This window comes from Dromiciops gliroides, chromosome 2 (assembly GCF_019393635.1).
Source record: "Dromiciops gliroides isolate mDroGli1 chromosome 2, mDroGli1.pri, whole genome shotgun sequence".
NCBI lineage: Eukaryota > Metazoa > Chordata > Mammalia > Microbiotheria > Microbiotheriidae > Dromiciops > Dromiciops gliroides.
This window is the reverse complement of record NC_057862.1, coordinates 432,496,848-432,518,912: the sequence shown is the minus strand read 5'-3', so window position 1 is coordinate 432,518,912 and position 22,065 is coordinate 432,496,848. Positions and strand designations below refer to the sequence as shown.

The 22,065-nt window shown below is 39.9% G+C and overlaps 1 protein-coding gene across 4 annotated transcripts in view; it reads right to left on the bottom strand.

The window, feature by feature from the left end:
- The window catches only part of NACC2 (NACC family member 2), a 130,156-nt gene that overhangs the window by 8,789 nt on the left and 99,302 nt on the right, over window positions 1-22,065 (bottom strand). For all 4 annotated transcript variants that reach the window (XM_043982866.1, XM_043982869.1, XM_043982868.1 and 1 more), the window contains 2 exons: window positions 4,326-4,490; window positions 565-670 (listed from right to left, as the gene is read on the bottom strand). In XM_043982866.1, coding sequence (XP_043838801.1) covers window positions 565-670; window positions 4,326-4,490 — 271 coding nt within the window. The remainder of the gene's footprint in view (window positions 1-564; window positions 671-4,325; window positions 4,491-22,065) is intronic.

Here is a 22,065-nt window from a genome sequence, read left to right as displayed (position 1 = left end):
ATAATGCTGGCAAGATGGATACAGCTCAAACACTAAGTGACTGAGGAGGCTAGCCTAAGATTAACCATTGGTTGTACATAATCTTGGACAGGGAATCAGGATACCTTTCTTCTATCCCCAGCTTCGCTACTCTGTGATCTCTGTGCTCTAGGTCAGGGGTTATCAAACTCAGCCATCCAGAATCAGATTAAAATTGGACTGGAAAGTGATGAACAAATTAATTTTAAAAACAATGTTAATTTGTGCTTTTAAAGTCAACGTTTCTAGTAGGGATTGGATTATATTTGAGTCCAATACCAGTGCTATATAAAGGGCAAATCATCAATTCTCTGTGGATCTCAATTTCCCTACCTACAAAATGCCTAGTGGTCAGCTCCAGCATTCTGAGCTTATATACTTAAGAAAAAGAGAAAAGGGGGAGAAAAGAACTACACTAAATGAAAATATGGAAGGAATTGTTCCAAAACACTGAAAAGTGTTATAGAAAACAGGTGGAGGAGAAAAAAAAAACCTGAAATGTTAAAAAGCCCAATCTGGGCCTTACCCATCCTCTCAAAGACATACCGATCAAAGAAAGTAGCAAGAAGCCGTCTCAGTAAGACTTTGTGCTTCACACCGGCACATAGGTGACAGTTCATCAGCTGACCCCGTGTGATATAGACTCCAGACCCTGTAGCAAATTAGAACATAAGGTAAAACCCTCAAGCCTAATCCTTCAAGGCCAGGACCTACTGATCTTCACTCAAAGAAACACCACTATGCTCTAGATAAAGTCCATTGAAAAAGAATTTGGAGCAAGTGAGATGTAGCAAGATTTTTTCCCCCCATTAAGAGTACTGAGGGGCAGCTAGATGGTGCAGTGGATAGAGCACCAGCCCTGGATTCAGGAGGACCTGAGTTCAAACCTGGCCTCAAACACTTAACACTTCCTAGATGTGTGACCCTGGGCAAGTCACTTAACCCCAATTGCCTTACCAAAAAAAAAAAAAAAGAGTACTGAATTGTAGCACTCTTTTTGTGGTGAGGAAGAACTGGGAGTATCCAGAAACTAGAGAGTGACTGGACAAATTATGTTATGTGGATGACAAGGAGATAGTTGTATTATAAAAAAAAAAATACAGAGACATTTTCAAAGAAACTAGGGAAGGATTTTATGAAGTGACACAGTACAGTAAGCCATAGCAGAAGAACATGATGTACAGTAACAGTAATGATGTAAAGAAAAATATTTGGAAAAAATGAGGATCGATAGAATGACTAACCATCATTCCAGAATTCATAATGAAACATGCTACTTATCTGCACTTGATGGGAGAACTAATGGTTAAGATTAAGGCATATTTTGGACATAGCCTATATGGGAACGTTTTGCTTGACAAATCATATTTATTAAAAAGAGGAGGGAGGTAGAAGAGAAATTTTATGAATTTAAAAATTAATTTAGGGGGCAGCTAGGTGGCACAGTGGATAAAGCACTGACCCTGGATTCAGGAGTACCTGAGTTCAAATCAAGCTTCAGACACTTGACACTTACTAGCTGTGTGACCCTGGGCAAGACACTTAACCCTCATTGCCCCACAAAAAAAAAATTAATTTGAAGAGTTTTACCCTTTTTAAGCAACACCTACTTGATGTTCCCATAGTTCCTAACCTCCATCAAATAACGCAAACTTTGGTGGTGATACTAGAAGAAGAAAATTCTCCCGATTTTGGTCTTATACAAAGATGAAACTATATCAACTTGAAGCAATAAATAAATAAATAAATAAACAAACAAACAAACAAACAAAAATAAATAAATAAATAAAAATCTAGAATTCCCTGCATGGATCTTCACCATTAGCACCAATGCATTGATGGTGGAAGGGCATCAAAACAATGCAGATATGTCTCTTCATGATGTCCCATGGTTCCTCTGACATGAAATCTGATGGATATGGCACCACTGACCATCCTCCTCATGACACTAACCCACAACCTCTCAGTTCCTCTCACCCATCCATGGGGCTCTGCCTATCATTTAGGAATCTATAATAAATCCAACTGGTGTTTCAGTTTATATTAAACATGGGAAAAAATAAGTTCTACAAATTTATTCAGGACTCTGCCACTGTGTGACTGTGAGTAAATCTTTCTTCTTGAAACTCCCAGCTATAAATGCATACTTTTTAAATTTTCTTTCTCTAATTACTCCTTTGTAGCTTTTCTTCCTTCTCCCACCTGATCCAGATGACCATTCCCACAAAAGTCTTGATTCTTGGATCTCTTCCTCTCCTTATTTATCTTACTACCAAAGGACATTCCTACTTCAAAGATGTTAGCTGTGTAACACAACCAGTGGAAGGCTCATCAAGCTCTTGACATTCCACTTGCCACAACTCCACCATTGAGCTAAGAATTTCCTTCAGTTTGTTTTTTAATTGTACTCAAATAATCTCATCATCTCTGGGATCCATAATGGATTAGAGTCTCAAAATTAGAAGGGGGGAAAACATGAAACATTAGCACTTAAAATTTTTTCTCTTTAGGAAATAATTCCACTGGTTGGAGGGAAGGTGGAAACCTTCAGGATGAGATGGGTTCAAAATGGTGGGCATTGGAACTGTTGTAAAGACTCCTGTCTTCCTAGTGACCAGCCACGTCCATAATTTCTCCTACAGAGCGCTACTGCTTACTGGAACTTGGAAAGACTCCCTCCTATTATATGCTTTAACTGTGGTTATGAAAATGACAAAGTTTTCATAATTGATTATGGTGTGAAAAAGCCTAGTTGGTGAAAACATCTCTGGGATATTGGTACAAAAAAAACCTTTTACTAAATCAACTAGGTATGTGCACTTGACGCCTCCCTCCACCCCAACCAGGCAGACATCCTTGTCATTTTCATTAAATTTGAGAAAGTAATTAGTTTGTTGTGGTTTCTTTTATAACCAAGATCTTCCCAGATCACACCAGCTGACCCAATCAGGTATAACAGACAGAGAGTAATTTTTTTCAAACACACAAACACAATAAATACAGATATACTTCACCAAGCCCAAGAAATTATTAATTGAATAGATATTAATCTCCTCACTATGGGCTGAGGAAAAAAAAATCAAGAGAGAAAGCTGCTGGCTGATTAAAGGTTCTTGCTGTGGAAAAAAAAATCACTTACTCAACATTTTCTGTTTATAGGAAAAGAAACTTTACAAATTGTAAACTAGTCCAGTATGAATACTCCAACAGGGAAATCAGTGCCTCTAATCTCTAGGCAACATTTAAAGACTGGGACTGTGCTGAGATATGATGTGAATTGGCCCAATATTAAAAAGGATAATTTTTTAGTAATGAAAAACCCCTCAGTATCCTGCATCACCTGCTAGTTATATGTCCTCGGTCAAGTCACCTGCTCCTTCAGCCATCCAGGCTGTTTTCTAGCACATATAAGCTACCAAGGAATTCAGGAGGGTATTTCCAAATCAGATGAAAAGACAAGCCTTCCTCTGCCACCACTTGGGGGCAGGGTACATGTCAGGGTCATTATTGGTTGACACATTTGACAGATACAGGGAACAGATTGTTTAAAAATGGTTTAACACAGACAAGTTTTCAGATGTGAAAGGGTTGGATGGATGATCTTTTAATTGAAAGGTCTTAAAGATACTCCATCCCCATCAGATTTTAAAAAAGAGAAAACAGTTCTGAACATAGAAAAGATGATCATCCTAGGCAAAGTGCTAATATACTTTTAGATCAAATTATTGCTTAGTTTTCTTAAAAGAAATCAAATTTCTCAATCTGCCTTTGCTATTACAAAACCTAAAACCATTACCCTGAGAATGCAGTAATTTGACACTTAGAAGTTGGGGTGGAGGATAGGGGGGAAAGAATCATAAAAATACACAACATGTTTTTGTCTGCAACCTAAATTAAAATACAATTGTGATGCAGCCCGTACCAATCAGGAAGAATACAAGCCGGGGGAATTCAATTAAAATGCTAAATTAATTCAATTGAATAACTTCTCTTAATGACACATTCTTCTAAAAGGAAATTAAGGGAAATTTAAGATGTTCTATCCTTTCTTTTTTATTTTTTTTTTGACTGATTGGTGATGAGTACATTGTTCACTGTTCTGAAGAGAAAAGAAAATAAAAGAAAGGACATTTGCACGCAATCTCTAAAATTACAGGGAGGATTCAGTTTTCCTCTTCTGCTTAGCATTCTGAAGATATTGGGGGGGAGGGGTGTGAACTGGGAGGGAGTACATGTGAATCCCTAAGAGGAAGGGGACTATGAGCACCATGGGTAGGTAGGAGAGGCATTACCTTCTGTGGCATTACCTGCAACAAGCTCCAGCTTCTCGCCAGGGTCACCCTCTGAGTAGAGTTTAGGGTGGCAGCGGTACCCGATTTGGCTGATGAGACTTGCAGGAAGGGCTACCAGGTCTCTTCGGATCAGGACACAAGAGCGGCTCTCCAGAGGAATCTGCTCTGGTTTCTCTTGCACTAGGGATAAAAAGATATTATAAATTTTCTCAGGTTAGCCCAGTGTTAGCTTTCAGAACCTAATGCATCCCCAAGAAAACCATCCTGGAATTATCTTTCCTGTGGTCGTTTTTCCAGTTCACAAAGTGCCTTTCATCCCTATCTCTCCCTCATGTGGTTTCAACAATATGGTAAAGGAGGCAAAATGGGGATTACCTCATCCCTCTTCTCTTTTTCTAATGGTTGGAAATCTATATAATAAAGAGTCCTCTGGCAGAAAACAGTATTTTAAATTGATGGCGGAACTAAACCTAGAACCCAGCTGAGAGACCTTTACATCTGGGAACCAACTCTTGTGGCTCAGACAGAAATGCTGGCTGGCCCACAGAAGAGTGACTGTTATGGGAAGAAAATATTACTGAGTAAAAAAGGTCCAAGTAGCCGTTAGTGCTGGGAGTCTTCAAGGGATGACTGAAATGGGGGCACTGGGATTCTAGCTCCCAAGGAGCTTTTCATTTTTTTAAACCTCTATCACAGTGATGTCATTTTACTCTTCTTCCAACAGGAAGGACCACCACCACCACCCAAGCATAGTATTTCCAGGCTATTATATTCTCTTTTATCACATATCTTACCCTTTTCTAATTGTTTCTTATGAAAGTCTCACCTTTTTCAACAAGACTTGTGGCTCCTCAAGGTCAAGATCAGATCCTTTTTTTAAAAGTTAGGATAAAAGCTAGCATTTATAGAGCACTATAGATGCTGTCTTATTTTGCAAGGTAGATACCATTAGAATCATCATTTCTTGAAATGATGGGGCAGCTAGATAGCGCAGTGGATAAAGCACCGGCCCTGGATTCAGGAGTACCTGAGTTCAAATTTGACCTCAGACACTTAACACTTACTAGCTGTGTGACCCTGGGCAAGTCACTTAACCCCAATTGCCTCACCAAAAAAAAAAAAAAAGAAATGATGAGCAAACTTATGTTGAGACACCAGTCTATGGTCACACCCAGATAAGTGTCTGAGGAAGGATTTGAACTTGGTTCTTCCTGACTCTCTATGTGATCCAACTGCTTCATCATCCATACAGTGCCCATGTAAAGATCTGGATTCATTACAAATGCTCAAAAAAGACAGCTTTGGGCATGTTTATTAAATTCCATGTTTGAAAAATATAAAGGGTTATAGTCATTATTAATGCCATTTTTATTATAGGTTGATTGAAGGAATTTAGCTGAGGAAAATGGGTAGGTCACTAAATCAACCAATGAATGCTGCCCTACCTCTCAAGGATACTGATCCTGTCAGCTTCTATGCCAGGCAAATGTGCATGCAGCCCAATTCTCCCTCTCTCCAAACACATGGCTCCCCTCTGCTACCACCCATCTCTCCAAAGGGTGAGACTAGCTCCAACCCACCTGGCCTTCAAAACAAAGTAATCATTCCATTCCCTTCCAAAGTGCCAGCTCTAAGCAAGTCAAGTAGCCCAATAAAATAGATGGATCCTCCCCGTCTGCCACACCCTCTCTAAGCTGTCTCATTATGAACTATCCTTCTCAACAAATATAAGCAAAGGAACAGAGCCTGGAATAAGATTCAAAATAAAGCCAAATTTTGTTTTTCTTACTTTGAAAAGGAAAGTTTAACAGAATAACAGCAGTGATTTCTTTGTCCTCTGTCCCTTGCTATTATCTTTTCTATGTATGTTGTTAGCTTTTCAAAAATATAAATCACATATTTAAAAAAGACAATAAAGGGGGACAGCTAGGTGGCACAGTAAATAAAGCACCAGCCCTGGATTCAGGAGGACCTGAGTTCAAATCTGGCCTCAGATACTTGACACTAGCTGTGTGACCCTGGGGAAATCACTTAAGCCTCATTGCCCTGCAGAAAAAAAAAAAGATTAACCCTCATCACCTTGCAAAAAAAAACCAAAACAAAACAAAAAACAAAAAAAATGACAACAAAGGAAGGAAAATGTTAAGAAATTATAACAAATAATCTTAGTCCCAGAAAATAAATGAAGAAATATTCCTTCCCAGAGGGCTAATACCATGTAATAGAAAGGCTTTGGAGAAAATCAGAAAACTCAGGTCCCAACCTCAGTTCTAGCACTTAAGAACCTATGTGACCTTGGGGGCAAGAAAGATCTTAGCAACAGTTTCCTCATCTGCAAAAAGAGACTTGATTAGATGACCTATAAGGTCTCTTCTAGCTTTAGGTCTATGAGTTGGAAGGCTAGATGGGGGGGAAAGAAAGCCCCACGATGCTTTTTCATCTTCCAAGGTCACTTGCTTGATGGCTTGCTTTCACTAAACTGTTTTTCTTTGTTACTAGAGAAGGCTCAAGAGGGTTGTGTTGCAGTGACAGAGTACAATGCCGGTGAAAAGAGGCAAGGAAACAACACATGACACATGTACATATGGCCACTGTCAATGAGTTTTTTCTCAATCTGCTATCTTTACTTTGTATTGTCTTGAAGGAAATGACAGATGAATTTTGAAAAGCAGCAATCAGCCACACACGAAAAAAATTAAAATCTGAAGCCAAATTCCCCCTCCAACACCTAAGCTCCCTAGGAAGTTTGTTGACTATCTCTTCTGACCCTGACACAAGTTGTTCTCCTTCAAACCTGTACCACAACACCCCAGTTATCCCTCTTTTCCTAGTTTGTCACATGGCCCAGATCAATGACTTTTATTCCCTGGCCAGAGGCTCCAGCCATACTTCATTGCACAGTACTCCAGGGTCTACCAGGGCTGGGTCTCCTGCTCTTGTTGTATCTCCCCTTCCACTACAGAAGTTCATTTCCTCCCTTCGACCTGACGGTCATTCTCACCACCTGGAACAATCATTCCCCTCCCTTCTGAATCTACCTAACTAAGCTCTATCCTTATTTAATGAACTGAGTGCTTGAGACAGAAGACTTAGATTCAGGTCTTGGTTTTGTGATTTTACGATTTTGTGGCCTTAATTAAATCACAGTTTCATCTGCAAAATGGGAAGGGAGGTTGCACTAGATGGTCATGAACATTTCTTACAGCCGTAAATTTATGATCCCATCCAAATGAGCGATAAGAACACTTACAGCACTACTTCACAGGGCTAGGAAAGTGTTTTCTAAGTTTGCATAGTTTTGTATAACGGGTATTATTACCCGTCCCTCAAGGCCCAGCTCAGCCTCTTCATCCTCCAAAAGGCTTTCCCTGACCATCTTCCAGCCCACAGACACCACTCCACTTTCTAATTGCCTTCTGGCATTTGTTGTCTGTCTATGTGGCCTAGGTTAGAGGTAAGTATGCTGCAGCACAGAGAGCTGGCCAGGAGCACCCAGCCTACTTCTGACACACTGATGGTATCATCCCTGGGCAGAAAAGTGGCTGCCTTGCAATAGAATAGGTTTCCACATTTGAGATTTTTCTATGTAAGAAATTATAAACCCATTCCCTATTGCTGTGTGGCACAGGTGGGAAATTACTCATGACATAATGGTTTCATGTTTGAATTTTTCCCATCCCCCATTACATTCATTATTTCTCAATAGTAATTGAATCCTTTCTTCTTCCTGCAATCTCCCCAAAACCCTTCCCCCTTTCACTCTTCCTCTCTCTCTCCCCCTCTCCACCCCTCTTCCTTGAATGTTGTTGTTCACTCTTTTCTTTCAATTGTGTCTGATTCTTCATGACCTCATTGGAGGTTTTCTTGACCAAGATACTGGAATGGTTTGCTATTTCCTTCTTCAGCTCACTTTACAAATGAAGAAACTAAGGAAAAGAGGGTTAAGTGGCTTGCTGAGGGTCATACAGTAATAAGTGTCTAAGGCCAGATTTGAACTCAAGATGAATCTTCCCAACTCCAGGTCTGGCACTCTATCCACCTTGCCATCTAGCTGCTTGTTCTCTCTCACACACCATCCATAACCAAGTAGAAGGATAGTCATCTAACAATCATGTGTTGAACTGATTAAGTCTTATAAATTGCACTAATCTAAAGAAAATAAATTATCTTATTTTTTTATTACTGTCCTTCAACTCTGCTTGAGTCTGAATTTATTGCAAAACTAGCCACCATCTTTTTTTTTTTTTTTTTTGCATACAATAACAAATAGCCTAACCTTGGCTTGGACACTAGATTTCACTGCCTGATGCCTCAATCCCATGGATAGACTGAGTCCCAACTGTGGCAGATTTCTTGGTTAGATCTGCCATTGGGTCATGAGGAGAACAAGGATGAGAATGTGGATGGATTGGTGGAATTCATCCTCACTTCAATCTGATGGATCAAGCTGTCACTTTCAGAGGCAAAAAAGCAGAAGGATGAGGGATGTTAGGAAAAACTTGCTACGTGGGTTGTCCTTCACTGGAAGTCTTGAAGCAAAGGTTAGATGAATACATGTTATACTGTAGAAAGGATTCACAATAAGGTATGAGGTGGACTAGATGACCTTACAATTCAGTGATTCTACAAGTCAGGAGGAAGTAGTGATAATTAACCTGGAGATCCATAAAGCCAAGTTTATGAATTTGTGAACCTGAGAAGATCAAATCCAATGGGCATTTATTAAATTTTATTTATTTATGCATAAGAGATTGAAGCAGGGAGACTCGGATTCAAATCTCAGGACTGAGAATTACTGTGTAACCACAGCTCTGTCACTTAATCTCTTTCCATCACAATCCAATAAACACTTATAAAGTGCCTATTACATGTAAAACAACTCTTTTAAGACTAACAAGTTACAAAGTAAGGGAATACCTAGAACTGATATAAAGTGAAAGAAACCAAACCATGAAAACAATATTCACGATGACTGAAGACCAGATAAGTGGAAAGAACAAAAACAAAATCCAGATGAGATCCTGCAAAATTCTAAGTGAACAATCCTGGCTCAAAGAAGAGATTTTATGATATTGAACTCTAAGATCTGTCAGCGCAAGGGCAGCTAGGTGGCGCAGTGGATAAAACACCAGTCCTAGATTCAGGAGAACCTGAGTTCAAATGTGGCCTCAGACACTTGACACATACTAGCTGTGTGACCCTGGGCAAGTCACTTAACCCTCATTGCCTGGCCAAAAAACAAACAAGATATGTCAGCGCGGGGCAGGTAGGTGGCGCAGTGGATAAAGCACTGGCCCTGGATTCAGGAATACGTGAGTTCAAATCTGACCTCAGACTCTTGACACTTACTGGCTGTGTGATCCTGGGCAAGTCACTTAACCCCCATTGCCCCACGGAAAATAAAGATTACATCAGTGCACTTTACTGAACTGGTTTTTTCCACCCTATTTTTAATTCTTTATACAGGAGGGTTTATTACAAGGGGGACTAACAGAATGGCATTCACATAAATGGGAGAGGGATAAACATTGAGAAATGCAAGTGATTTAAACCCAAAAAATAATAACAATTCATTTTAAAATAAGCATGTATTATTGAGGAACAAATGAAAACTGAAACTGATCTGTGTATTTTTTTTTTTAAGTGAGGCAATTGGGGTTAAGTGACTTGCCCAGGGTCACACAGCTAATAAGTGTTAAGTGTCTGAGACCGGATTTGAACTCAGGTACTCCTGACTCCAGGGCTGGTGCTCTATTCACTGCTCCACCTAGCTGCCCTGATCTGTGTATTTTAATGATCAAACTTTGCCTCAAAGAAGAGATAAGAGAAGGCACTTCCCTTTTCAGAAGTAGGGGATCATGGATGTGGAATACTGCATCTCTTCTGAGAAGTAACACACACACACACACACACACACACACACACACACACACACACACACACACACACACACACCAACACTCCCAAGGCATGAACCCAAATTAAAATGCAACTGAGAATGATCTAAGAAAATAAATAAAAATACAAGCAAACATAGTAATGATAATATGTGGTTTTCAAAGTCAATATGATACCAGCAGGGATTCTTATGTACATACAGTTTAGTGGTTCCTGGTAATATCTGAGTTGGACACTACTGTTCTACATCAATGCAAATCATAAAATACCAGGCACTGAACCAGGAAGGCCTAGGTTTAGACCCTATCTATATGAAAGGAACTGGGTATACAAAGACAAAAAGGGAAAATAGATCCTGACCACAAAAAGCTCATATTCTACTGAGCTGATGAGGAACTGAAATATTTCAAGAAAGGAGGGAAAGAGAAAGGGCATGGAATTCAAGGAGGGCAATGAGAATATCGACAATTAGAAGTGGGGAGGGAAGTAGAGATCAGAACAGGCTTCCTACAGCAAAGAGCAAGAGAAGCAGCTAGGTGGCACAGTGGATACAGAGCTGGACCTAGAATTAGAAAAACCTGTGTTCAAATCTGACCTCAGACACTTTGATCTTGGACAAGTCAGTTAACCTGTTTGCCTCAGTTTACACATGAGGATAATAATAATGATGGGCCTGGAATCAGGAAGATTCTTCTTCCTGTTGCCTCACTCAGAACACCTTTCTCCTATAGGCATTGTAAGCCTCTCAATAGCACTGTTCCAGCTAGAATAGGGCCTCCCAACTGCTATTCCTGCCTTTACCTCCATTTCTCCCCAGAATTGTTCATATAGCTACCAAAATCTTCTTAAGAAATAGGTCTAGGGGCAGTTAGGTGGCACAGTGGATAGAGCACTGGCCATGGATTCAGGAGGACCTGAGTTCCAATCCAGCCTCAGACACTTATCACTTAACCCCAATTGCCTCACCCTCCCCCCCAAATTAAGAAATAGGTCTAAGCTTGATTATTCTCAGCAATACAATGGTACAAGATAGTTCCAAGGGACTCATGATGGAAAAGGCTCTCCAAAGCCAGAAGGAAAAAAAAAAAAGAACTGTGGAATATAGATGCAGATTGAACCATACTATTTCTTTTGTTTTTGGTGCTGTTCTTCTTTTTGACGTTTTTCCTTTTTGCTCTGATTCTTCACTTATTATATGACTAATGTAAAATATGTTTAATGTTATTGTACATATATAACCTATATAAGGTTACTTGCTGTCTTGTTGGGAGGAGGGAAAAAAAATTGAAACTAGAAATCTTATAAAAACAAAATAGTTGAGATGGGGCGGCTAGGTGGCGCAGTGGATAAAGCACTGGCCCTGCATTCAGGAGTTCCTGAGTTCAAATCCGGCCTCAGACACTTGACACTTACTAGCTGTGTGACTCTGGGCAAGTCACTTAACCCCATTGCCCCGTAAAAAAAAAAAAATAGTTGAAAACTATCTCTACATGTAACTGGAAAATAATAAAATACTTTCATAATTATAAAAAAAAGAAATAGGTTTAAGAACTGATATTGATTGAACACAGACTGAAGCATGCTATTTTTCACTTTCATTTTTTTCTTTTATTCAAGTTTTCTTGTACAAAATGACTAATATGATAATGTTTTACATAATTGCACATGTATAATCCATCTGATTGCTTATCACCTCAGGGAGGGAAGGGATAAAATTTGGAACTCAAAACTACAAATAAAAATGCTTATTATTTAAGATAAAATAAAATGACAATGAGGAAAACTAGAAAAAAAATGTCTGACCATGTCACTGCCCTAAAACTTTCATAGGCTTCCTTTTCATTGGCTCTTCTATTTCTCCTACCTTATTTCACATTTCTTCTTGGCATACAGTCTATGGTACAGAAAAATTATACTACTAGCTGTTCCATTGGTGTCTTCTTCCACTACCTCCCCACAATCACTTAAGTGATCCCCTATGTTCCCTCATCTCATTGCTAATCCTCCCCACTACTATGCATTTATTATAGACACATATATTTATGTACACATATTGGTCTGCTCAATATAAGCATTCCAGGGGGGGATGGGGGGTTGTTTTCTGAACTGCCCCACCTAGCACAGTGCCTTAATATACTTGAGTTGAATTAAACAGAAATACCAAGACATCAATCAGCTTTCAATACGAGCTTCAATTAGAGGCATGACTTGATGAAGACCAGGATATAGGAGAATACAGTCCAACTCCTTGATGGTAGTAGCTATTCTTCATTTCTGTCTGAATTCCTAGTGCCCAGCACAGTACCTTTATCAGAGTAGAAGCTTAATAAATATCCGTTATTTAAAATACAGACCTTAAGGCCTATACAGGAAGCTCTTTGGGAACTAAATCTCATGTTTCCTTGTCCTTATTCTCTTTTGCATAGAGTGCAGAACAATGGCTCATCCCTGGACCAGCCGACAGATTTCCTGAATGTCAGACACATCAGTGTTCCTGGTGAATATCTTTCATGAGGACATCACTGTATTAATTCTCCCATTTCATAGGCCAGTATGAGATGGGAAGAATAATTTCTCTGTCTTCCATACGCAGTTGTTTGCACACTGTTTCCCCCATTAGAATGTCCTCTATGAGGACAGGGATGGCTTGAGCCTTTCCATGTAGCTTCTTGCTTTGTGCCTAGCACACAGCAAGTGATTAAAAATGATTTTTTGCCTTACAAGTGACAGGACCCAAACCTTCCTGTTGAATCACTAGTGCACCTGTTTGGGATTCTCTTTACCATTTAAAAACAACAAATGTTTCTTTGCAAATATCTAAACAAAGCCTTTTATGAAGAATATTCCTAAACAAAAGATATGATTATTGAGTATTAACATAAAGGAGGGATGGACAGCATGGTTTGATCTAACTATCTACCTATCAAGCAAGCTAGCGGCTAAGTGTCCATTTTGCATCTACCCCATGTGAAATACGATTGAAAACACACTCCAATTCAAATATGGTCAAGGAACATACCCCTGCTTCTGATGACACCCACCCAAAGAGGGCAGGCCCAACTGGGACATTTCCAGACTTCTGTGGCATTTACTATATTAATTATGTCTATTCAAGCAAAGGGACAGGGACCAACTAGCAACTGAAAGATGGAAAGAGAGAGTGAAACAGGCTCTTTAAAAGCTTAAGAGTTACCGGGCCTGCACAGGGAATGAGAAAAACAATCAAGATGATATTTTAAAACATAATTACCCCTCCCCCTTTTACTCCCCCTGTACAGCATGACATGATTATATATGCAAACGAGAAGTACTTTGTAATGCTGATACGCAGTGACATTTACATAAAGAATTTTCACCAACAGAAATAATTCCTAATTTACAATGATGTACATCGGGATGATTTTTTTAAAACAGCAGAAGTTGTTTGCTTCCCACATGCTCTTTTTTTCCATCTTTCCTCCCCCTATCCCAATACCCTGGGTTTTTTTTTTTCCCTTTTTCTTTTTTCTCTTTTTTAGCAAAACCAGAGACTGTCAGATCCCGAAGAGAAACAACAACAAAAATCTACATTCTATTTCTGCTTTTACCATGTGCTGGATGCAGCCAGTGGCTAAAAATACTCTAAAATTGAGTTGTAGCTCATCTGGAAAGGTGCTCCATATTTCTTGCATCCTCTTTCCCCTTTCCTTTTTCATTCTTCCTATCCCCCCCACCCCCACCCCTTTTCCCTGGCTTCAGAAACAAAAATAGATTCCAAAGCACCTATAGTTTAAAAAAAAAAAAAAAGGGCTCTGTGCATTCCTATGGCTGCTGTTGTGGATAGTCACATCCATGGGAATGAGAAAAAAGTCAGGCGATTGATATGGGGGTTGGGGTCACACTGGAAAGAAGACTCCTTTCCCTCAATAATAGTGGATATGAGGGCAGCTAGGTGGTGCAGTGGATAGAGCACCAGTCCTGGATTCAGGAGGACCTGAGTTCAAATCTGACCTCAGACCCTTGACACTTACTAGCTGTGTGACCCTGGGCAAGTCACTTAACCCCAATGGCCTCACCCCACCCCCAAATAATAATAATGGATATGAATAAATGCTTCCAGGACCCTTCCAAATTTCAACCTCCACCTTTCCCATCATCACTATAAGGCATTTCTACTTCTGGAGTAAATTCTAAGGATTCTATTCTGAGCAAAAGATCCCAGACTTCAAGTCTATCTCATGTGGGACAGAAGGAGTCCTGACCATCATTCCTCTGCTAGCTTGATTTTGTAAGTGGGATGCCTAGGGAGAGACCCAGACAGATAGCAAAGGAGTATACTCTACCTAAGGCACAGTAGTAGTATTTGAATGATTCTCATCTATACTTCTTTCAATCCTGATGCTATCTCCTGTGTACCTTACCCTGTCCTAGGCTCTGTAGGGGATACAAGGAGTATGACCCACTGGGCTTATATCATGGGAGCTCCTTCACTCATCTTACATCTTTTCCCTCCTTCCTTCCTCTCTTTCCAAGGTTAATCTTGCATCAATTATATATTACATGCTTTTCCTCTCTCTTATACATTCATATTTCCCTTCTCCACTGGTTTCTCCCCCTTTAAACAAGCATTTATTAAAAACCAACCTTTGCCACAGACTACAGAGAAAAACACAAAAGTTAAACAGTTCCTGTCATCAAGAAGCATACATTCTGGGGGCAGCTAGGTGGTGCAGTGGACAGAGCACCGGCCTTGGAGTCAGGAGGACCTGAGTTCAAATTCAGCCTCAGACACTTGACACTTACTAGCTGTGTGACCTTGGGCAAGTCACTTAACCCTCATTGCCCAACCAAAAAAAACAAAAACAAAAACCATACATTCTATTGAGGGAAAAACAACATGTACATAGAAAAGTAAATACAAAGTTGGGTTTGTGAAGAGAAAAGAACACTATGACCTCAATATTTAATCTCACTTCCCATTTCCCTATTCTCATTCTTCTGTACTTATTTGTACTAGGACCACTTCTTCCTTTTTGAAAATCCTAACTTTCAAGTGCGGCTACTATGCTTTCTTATCTTGCCTCTTCTCCAACTTCTATAACCATCCTTCCACTATCTCCTTTATTGGTTCATTTCCATACCAAACCTAAAAAATAGGTGCTCCCCATCTCAGGATATTGTTCTAAATGATTTCCCCCAATACTATTCTTTCAGTGATTTCATTTATTTCTAATTCCAATCTCTTTTGTAAGCTACAATCCTCCACACATTGACATTTTCCAGTGGGACGTTCCACCATACCTCAAACTCATCACATTAAAAGTTATTTGAGGGGCAGCTAGATGGCACAGTGGATAAAGCACCGGCCCTGGAGTCAGGAGTACCTGAGTTCAAATCCGGCCTCAGACACTTAACACTTACTAGCTGTGTGACCCTAGGCAAGTCACTTAACCCCAATTGCCTCACTAAAATTAAAAAAAAAAAAGTTATTTGAGGGGGGCAGCTAGGTGGTACAGTAGATAGAGCACCAGCCCTGGATTCAGGAGGACCTGAGTTCAAATCCAACCTCAGACACTTGACACTTACTAGCTGTGTGACCCTGGTCAAGTCACTTAACCCCCATTGCCTCAACAAAATTAAAAAAAAAAAGTTATTTGAGGGTGCAGGAGGTATGGACAGCCTGGGCCAAGGCACAAAGGCAAAAAAAGCTATGATGGGTTAAGGAGATGGTCAGGAGAAACTGAAATACAAGTCTCAACACAGACTGAACAATTTACCTGTCAGATACCTTAAGTTTTCAGAAGAGCCAAATATGTAAAGACCCTTAACATTCAGGGACAAAGTCAACATGAAATTTAATGTACCTACTTTTTTTTTGTTGTTGTTGTTTTTTTTAATTTTGTGGGGCAATGGGGGTTAAGTGACTTGCCCAAGGTCACACAGCTAGTAAGTGTCAAGTGTCTGAGGCCGGATTTGAACTCAGATACTCCTGAATCCAGGGCCGGTGCTTTATCCACTACGCCATCTAGCTGCCCCTTAATGTACCTACTTTTATCCATGACACTTAGTAAAAGTCCTCCCCCGCCTCTCCAGCAATGAGGATGACAACCTATCTATAATAAGTGGGCTTTCAGGATTACTGCAACCAAAAATTCATCATCCCACAGCCAATGTGGTGATGCCAAATAAGTCTGGTCCCTGAATGACACATATGCAATCTCTTGTAAAGACTGTATTTGAAAGTCTTTCCAGTCTGACAAGACCAGCCGAACTGTTATTCCACTGGCAGAGACTCCAAGAATCCAAAGTCACCTCTGTGGTATGAGAAAGTGTTATGGTTAAGACCACATTTATGAGGCAGCCAGGTGGTGCAGTGGATTAAGCACCGGCCCTGGATTCAGGAGTACCTGAGTTCAAATCCGGCCTCAGACACTTGACACTTACTAGCTGTGTGACCCTGGGCAAGTCACTTAACCCCCATTGCCCCGCAAAAAAAAAAAAAAAAGACCACATTTATACCAAAAGTATTCTATTCCTTTGTCTAGTTGTTGAGGAGAGATGGAAAGACAAGGGAAGAAGGCAGAGGGGAGGAGAATAATAGAGAAAAGAGAAGAGGAAGGAGAGATATAATCCCAGTTTCATGATCCTAATGGCTTTCCTTCCTTCCTTCAACTTGCCAGTTTACAAATCAATTCCACCAAGCAGAAGTTTAGGAGGTTTAGACCTATAATTTACAACTTGCAAAGAATGACTGGACATTCCCATGTCTCTATAAATATGTATGCAAACATATGTTTGCACATTAGTCAAAAAGAAGTACTTCCGTAGGAATAAAATATGAACTCTTCATTAAATAAATGATTCTTCCTTTCCCTTCACATAATGACTAGAATTCATGGCATAACAAGAGATAAATAACCTCTCCTCTTCTTGGCAGTGCTTTGATATGGGTTTGAAACCAACATGCATCCAAAGAACTATTTAGGATTAGAACAAGAAAGCAATGTAAAGATTATCTAGCCCAGAGGTTCTTAATCTGGGGAATCTGTGCTTTAAATTTTTTTCCACTGATAACCACTTGGTTTTCATCATTGGTTTCCTATATAGTCCTATGTATTCTATTTCATGCAATTAAAAATCCTGGAAGGAGATCATAGGCTTCACCAGAAGCCACCACACAAGGCCATGGCAAAAATGTAAAGGACCCGTGACCTGAATAAATGCTTCTGTTTATAAGGTTGGAAAATTTCAGGCCCAGAGGGATAAGGGTCTCCTAACTTCTAGCCTAGTAATCTTTACCATGCCATTGCCATCACCACCCATACCGGGCATTCCTAACTCTAGTTACTCTCCCCACCCCCACCCCCACCCGTCACTACAAAATGCATCAAAATATTAACAAAGGATGCTTAGAAAAATTTCTAAAATAAAATTATTTAAAAATTACTTTAATTTTACTAAATTTATTTCTTATTTATTAAATTAATCTAAAATTATGTTAGACTAATTAATTTCACATTTTAAACAAATTAGAAATACCAATTAAAATAACTTGAAGCTTTTACCTTATACATGAAAATGTCCAAAGATGGACAAAGAAATGGGAACAGGTATTGTTGGAGGAAAGATGGTGTGAATTTGTAAATTTGGTTCAATCACTCTGGATATAAATTTGGAATTTTGCAAGAAATCACTCAATTTTCTATGACCTTTGGTGGGGTTTTTTTGTTGTTGTTTTTGTTTTAGTTAGGCAATTGGGGTTAAGTGACTTGCCCAGGATCACACAGCTATTAAGTGTCAAGTGTCTGAGGCTGGATTTGAACTCAGGTACTCCTGACTCCAGGGCTGGTGCTCTATCCACTGCACCACCTAGCTGCCCCTTCTATAACCTTTGTTAACAAAAGGAGGCCAAAAGTAGAAACAAAAGTCTAATACATAACAAAAGAGTTGTTGCAGACTACTTTGTGATAGAAAGGAATTAGAAACAAAGTAGGTACCTATCAATAGAAAAATGATGGGAAAATCTGAAATATTTAGTAAGCACTTAAGATCACTAAAAGAATACCAAACAGAGCAAACTGAAAAACCAAAGATGCTCCAAGGGAAGAAATAATAAAATATTCCACTCTCCTCAAATCACACTAGAGACAAAGAACAGTGGGCAGATTTACTGCATTACATGGTCAGATGTGGTCACTTTATTAGGATTTTTGATGAGTTGATTTTCTTTATTACAAAAGGTGGGGGTTAGTTCTCAATCTGAAAGGAGCAGTGGTCTCCACACAATGCCCCCCCAAAGAAAAAATTAAAATGCTGAATCCATCTGAAATTTGCTTCATTCAGTATTCACAAGATTCAGATGATTTTTCCAAGTCTGACCTTGATTAATCTTCAGATCAGATTGTTAGTGTGCCATAAAGAAACAAAACAGCTATTTTTTATGATCATCCCTACACAGTATTTTTAGTGAAAGTGAGAGGAAAGGGTCTGTTATATAAAACTTAGTAGTACTGATGCCTCAAAAGATAGAGAAACTATATCTAGTACCCCTTAACTCCCAAGAGCGTCAAGGGCCACTCAAGAGATATAGGTCACAAATGGGACAAAAGTCCCTTGTTGTGGCAATTTAGTAAAAAGCCTGCAGGCATACAAACTAGGAGGTAGTTGTAATGAGGGACACCTACATGTTAAGCTGTTGCCACCTTACAGAGGTTAGTCACTGTGACAGGAGGAAAAAAAGGAAAAAAGGAAACCTGGGTAATTTGTTTCAAGGAACAGTATGCTAAACTTTTGTTTAATAAATCCCTCTGTTTAATTCAGGAGGGATTCAGGTTCCAGAGCAATCTTCACCCAACATACATCTCAGTGACATCTTAAAGCCATTTTGGAATTGTGTCATTTTTCTAGCAACCACACAAAACATAAAGCACGATCTAGCTTGATTAGAATAAGTGGTAACAGCAAGAAGGAAGAAGGAACTTCCTGGGGATTCCTCCGTGTTCTTTACACTAGTTGGCCTTCAGGTCCTCCTGCCTAGAACATATATTTCATATTTTTGTTTTTTTTTTTTTGTTTTGTGGGGCAATGAGGGTTAAGTGACTTGCCCAGGGTCACACAGCTAGGTAAGTGTCAAGTGTCTGAGGCCGGATTTGAACTCAGGTACTCCTGAATCCAGGGCCAGTGCTCTATCCACTGCACCACTTAGCTGTCCCCTATTTCATATTTTTAAAAGAGAGGGAGGAGAGGGGCAGAGTAGAACATATGTCCTGGGGGTTTGCAGAAACCTTCATTGTTCACCTGTGACCAATTCTCAGACCCCATCTTGGGAATACTGTCCAGAGGCTCAAGGGTTAAGGACAAAGCAAAACTGACAGATAGCTGGGTGACAAGGGAGGGAAGGAAGAGACCTATTCTTCTCCAAGAAATGTATGCTAAGCAAACCATAAAGAATGGGGGGGGGGGGGTGTGCGCGCGCTCATGCACAGCTAGGTGGCGAAGTGGATAAAGGAGTACCTGAGTTCAAATAAATCTGGCTTCAGACACTTGACACTTACTGGCTGTGTGACCCTGGGCAAGTCACTTAACCCTCATTGCCCCACAAAAAAAAAATGCTCTGCATGAACATAGGAAAGAAGGGCAGAAACTGGGGAATTAATATGGCTGCCCATGGGACAAGGTATTCCCTACCTAACTAGGAAGAGTCATTGTGGCTACAGCACAAGAGGCTGATTTAGTCACTGATTTAATCCATGAGCTACCCACCTATAAAGTGTGGAAAATTTATCAACAACTGACTGAAATCCTTCTAGATGCCCAGACCCCTAATAATTGAATTCAAACAAACACGCTATGTATCAGGCTAATGGGTATGTTTCAAAGGCTGCAAATTGCAAAATGAGTATTAGTTTGCACTGATCAAAAAAAAGTTACCACAAGTCCAATTTTTAAAAAAATGTACAAAGAACTCATTGGGCAATAAAAAGACACAAATAAAATAGCCCCAGTCCTCAAGAACCTTATACACTATTGGGCCAAGTACAATATTATATAAGTATTCTTCATGGAAAACTGAGGGAGAAAGCCCTAACAAATTGAGGACCAGAAAAGGATTCACAAAAGGCGCTCGAGGGGGTAGCTAGATAGTGCAGTGCATAAAGCATTGGCCCTAAATTCAGGAGGACCTGAGTTCAAATCCGGTCTCAGACACTTGACACTTACTAGCTGTGTGACCCTGGCCAAGTCACTTAACCCTCATTGCCCTGACAAAAACAAAAACAAAAACAAAAGGTTCTCTTGAACCAAGTCGTAAAGACCAAGATTCTAATTGCAGAGGTGATGTAGGGAGGCTAGTCTAAGTATGTATTTGTTGTTCAGTCATTTTTAAGTCATGAACCCTTTTGGAGTTTTCTTGGCAAAGATACTGGAGTTGGTTTGCCATTTCCTTCTCCAGCTCATTTTACAGAAGAGGAAACTGAGGCAAACAGGGTTAAGTGACTAGGCCAGGATCACACAGGCAGCAAGAATAAGAGGCCAGATTTGAACTTGGCTCTTCTGACTCCAGACCCAGCACACTATCCTCTGTACCACCAAGCCACCAAGCATATGCACTTTGACCAAATAAACAGTCAGGAGGATTACTGTTAAGCAAGAATGAGAGAGGGAAAGCAGGGAAGGAGAAAATATTTCCTAAGCACCTATATTATTCGCCAGTTTCTATGCTAAGTGCTTTATTATCTCACTTGATCCTTGAGATAAAGGATAAGTGACTTGCCCAGAATAACCTCAGTAAGTGAGGACAAGTTTGAATTTTGATCTCCCTTGACTCTAGGTCCAGTACTCCTATACCAACCAGTTGACTCAAAATATAGAGGGATGGGAGGAAGGAAGGAAGGAAGGAAGGAAGGAAGGAAGGAAGGAAGGAAGGAAGGAAGGAAGGAAGGAAGGAAGGAAGGAAGGAAGGAAGGAAGGAAGGAAGGAAGGAAGGAAGGAAGGAAGGAAGGAAGGAAGGAAGGAAGGAAGGAAGGAAGGAAGGAAGGAAGGAAGGAAGGAAGGAAGGAAGGAAGGAAGGAAGGAAGGAAGGAAGGAAGGAAGGAAGGAAGGAAGGAAGGAAGGAAGGAAGGAAGGAAGGAAGGAAGGAAGGAAGGAAGGAAGGAAGGAAGGAAGGAAGGAAGGAAGGAAGGAAGGAAGGAAGGAAGGAAGGAAGGAAGGAAGGAAGGAAGGAAGGAAGGAAGGAAGGAAGGAAGGAAGGAAGGAAGGGCTGGCATATTTCTATAGCACTTCTTAAAGGTTTGTAAAAGTACATGTTTTATGGATATCTAATTTTATTCTTACAACAACCTACTGAGGTTAATATTATTATCATCACCATTTTACAGATGAGATAACTGAGGCACACAGAGACTTGTTTGAGAGTCACTATATATAGCTAGTATGTAAGGCAGGATAAAAACTTCCAGCCCAGCATGCTATAGACTGTGCCACCAAGTTATTCAATTTTGATGAATAGTTAGGGGATCTATTTGGTTGAAGTGTAGGATTCATGATAAAGACTAGTATGGAAGAAAGCCGGAAAGTTCACTGGGAGCCAGGTTAATGAGTTTCCATTTCATCCTATAGGCACAATAGGGGTCCAATGAAGAGCAGATTTGGGCTTTAAGAAGATTTTTTTGGCAGCTGTGCGAGAGATGCCTTGGAGAAGGATGAGACAGGAGAATTATTAAGATTTTAGCTGGAAAGACAAGACTAAGGCAAACAAAACACATTTCTCATAGTCAGACCTCATGAAGCCCTATGTGACACTTTTTACACTTGCTATATTTAACAGTATATTTATTTGCACAATGTGTTTTATTTTTCCTAGGAAGCTGGAAGGGACTAT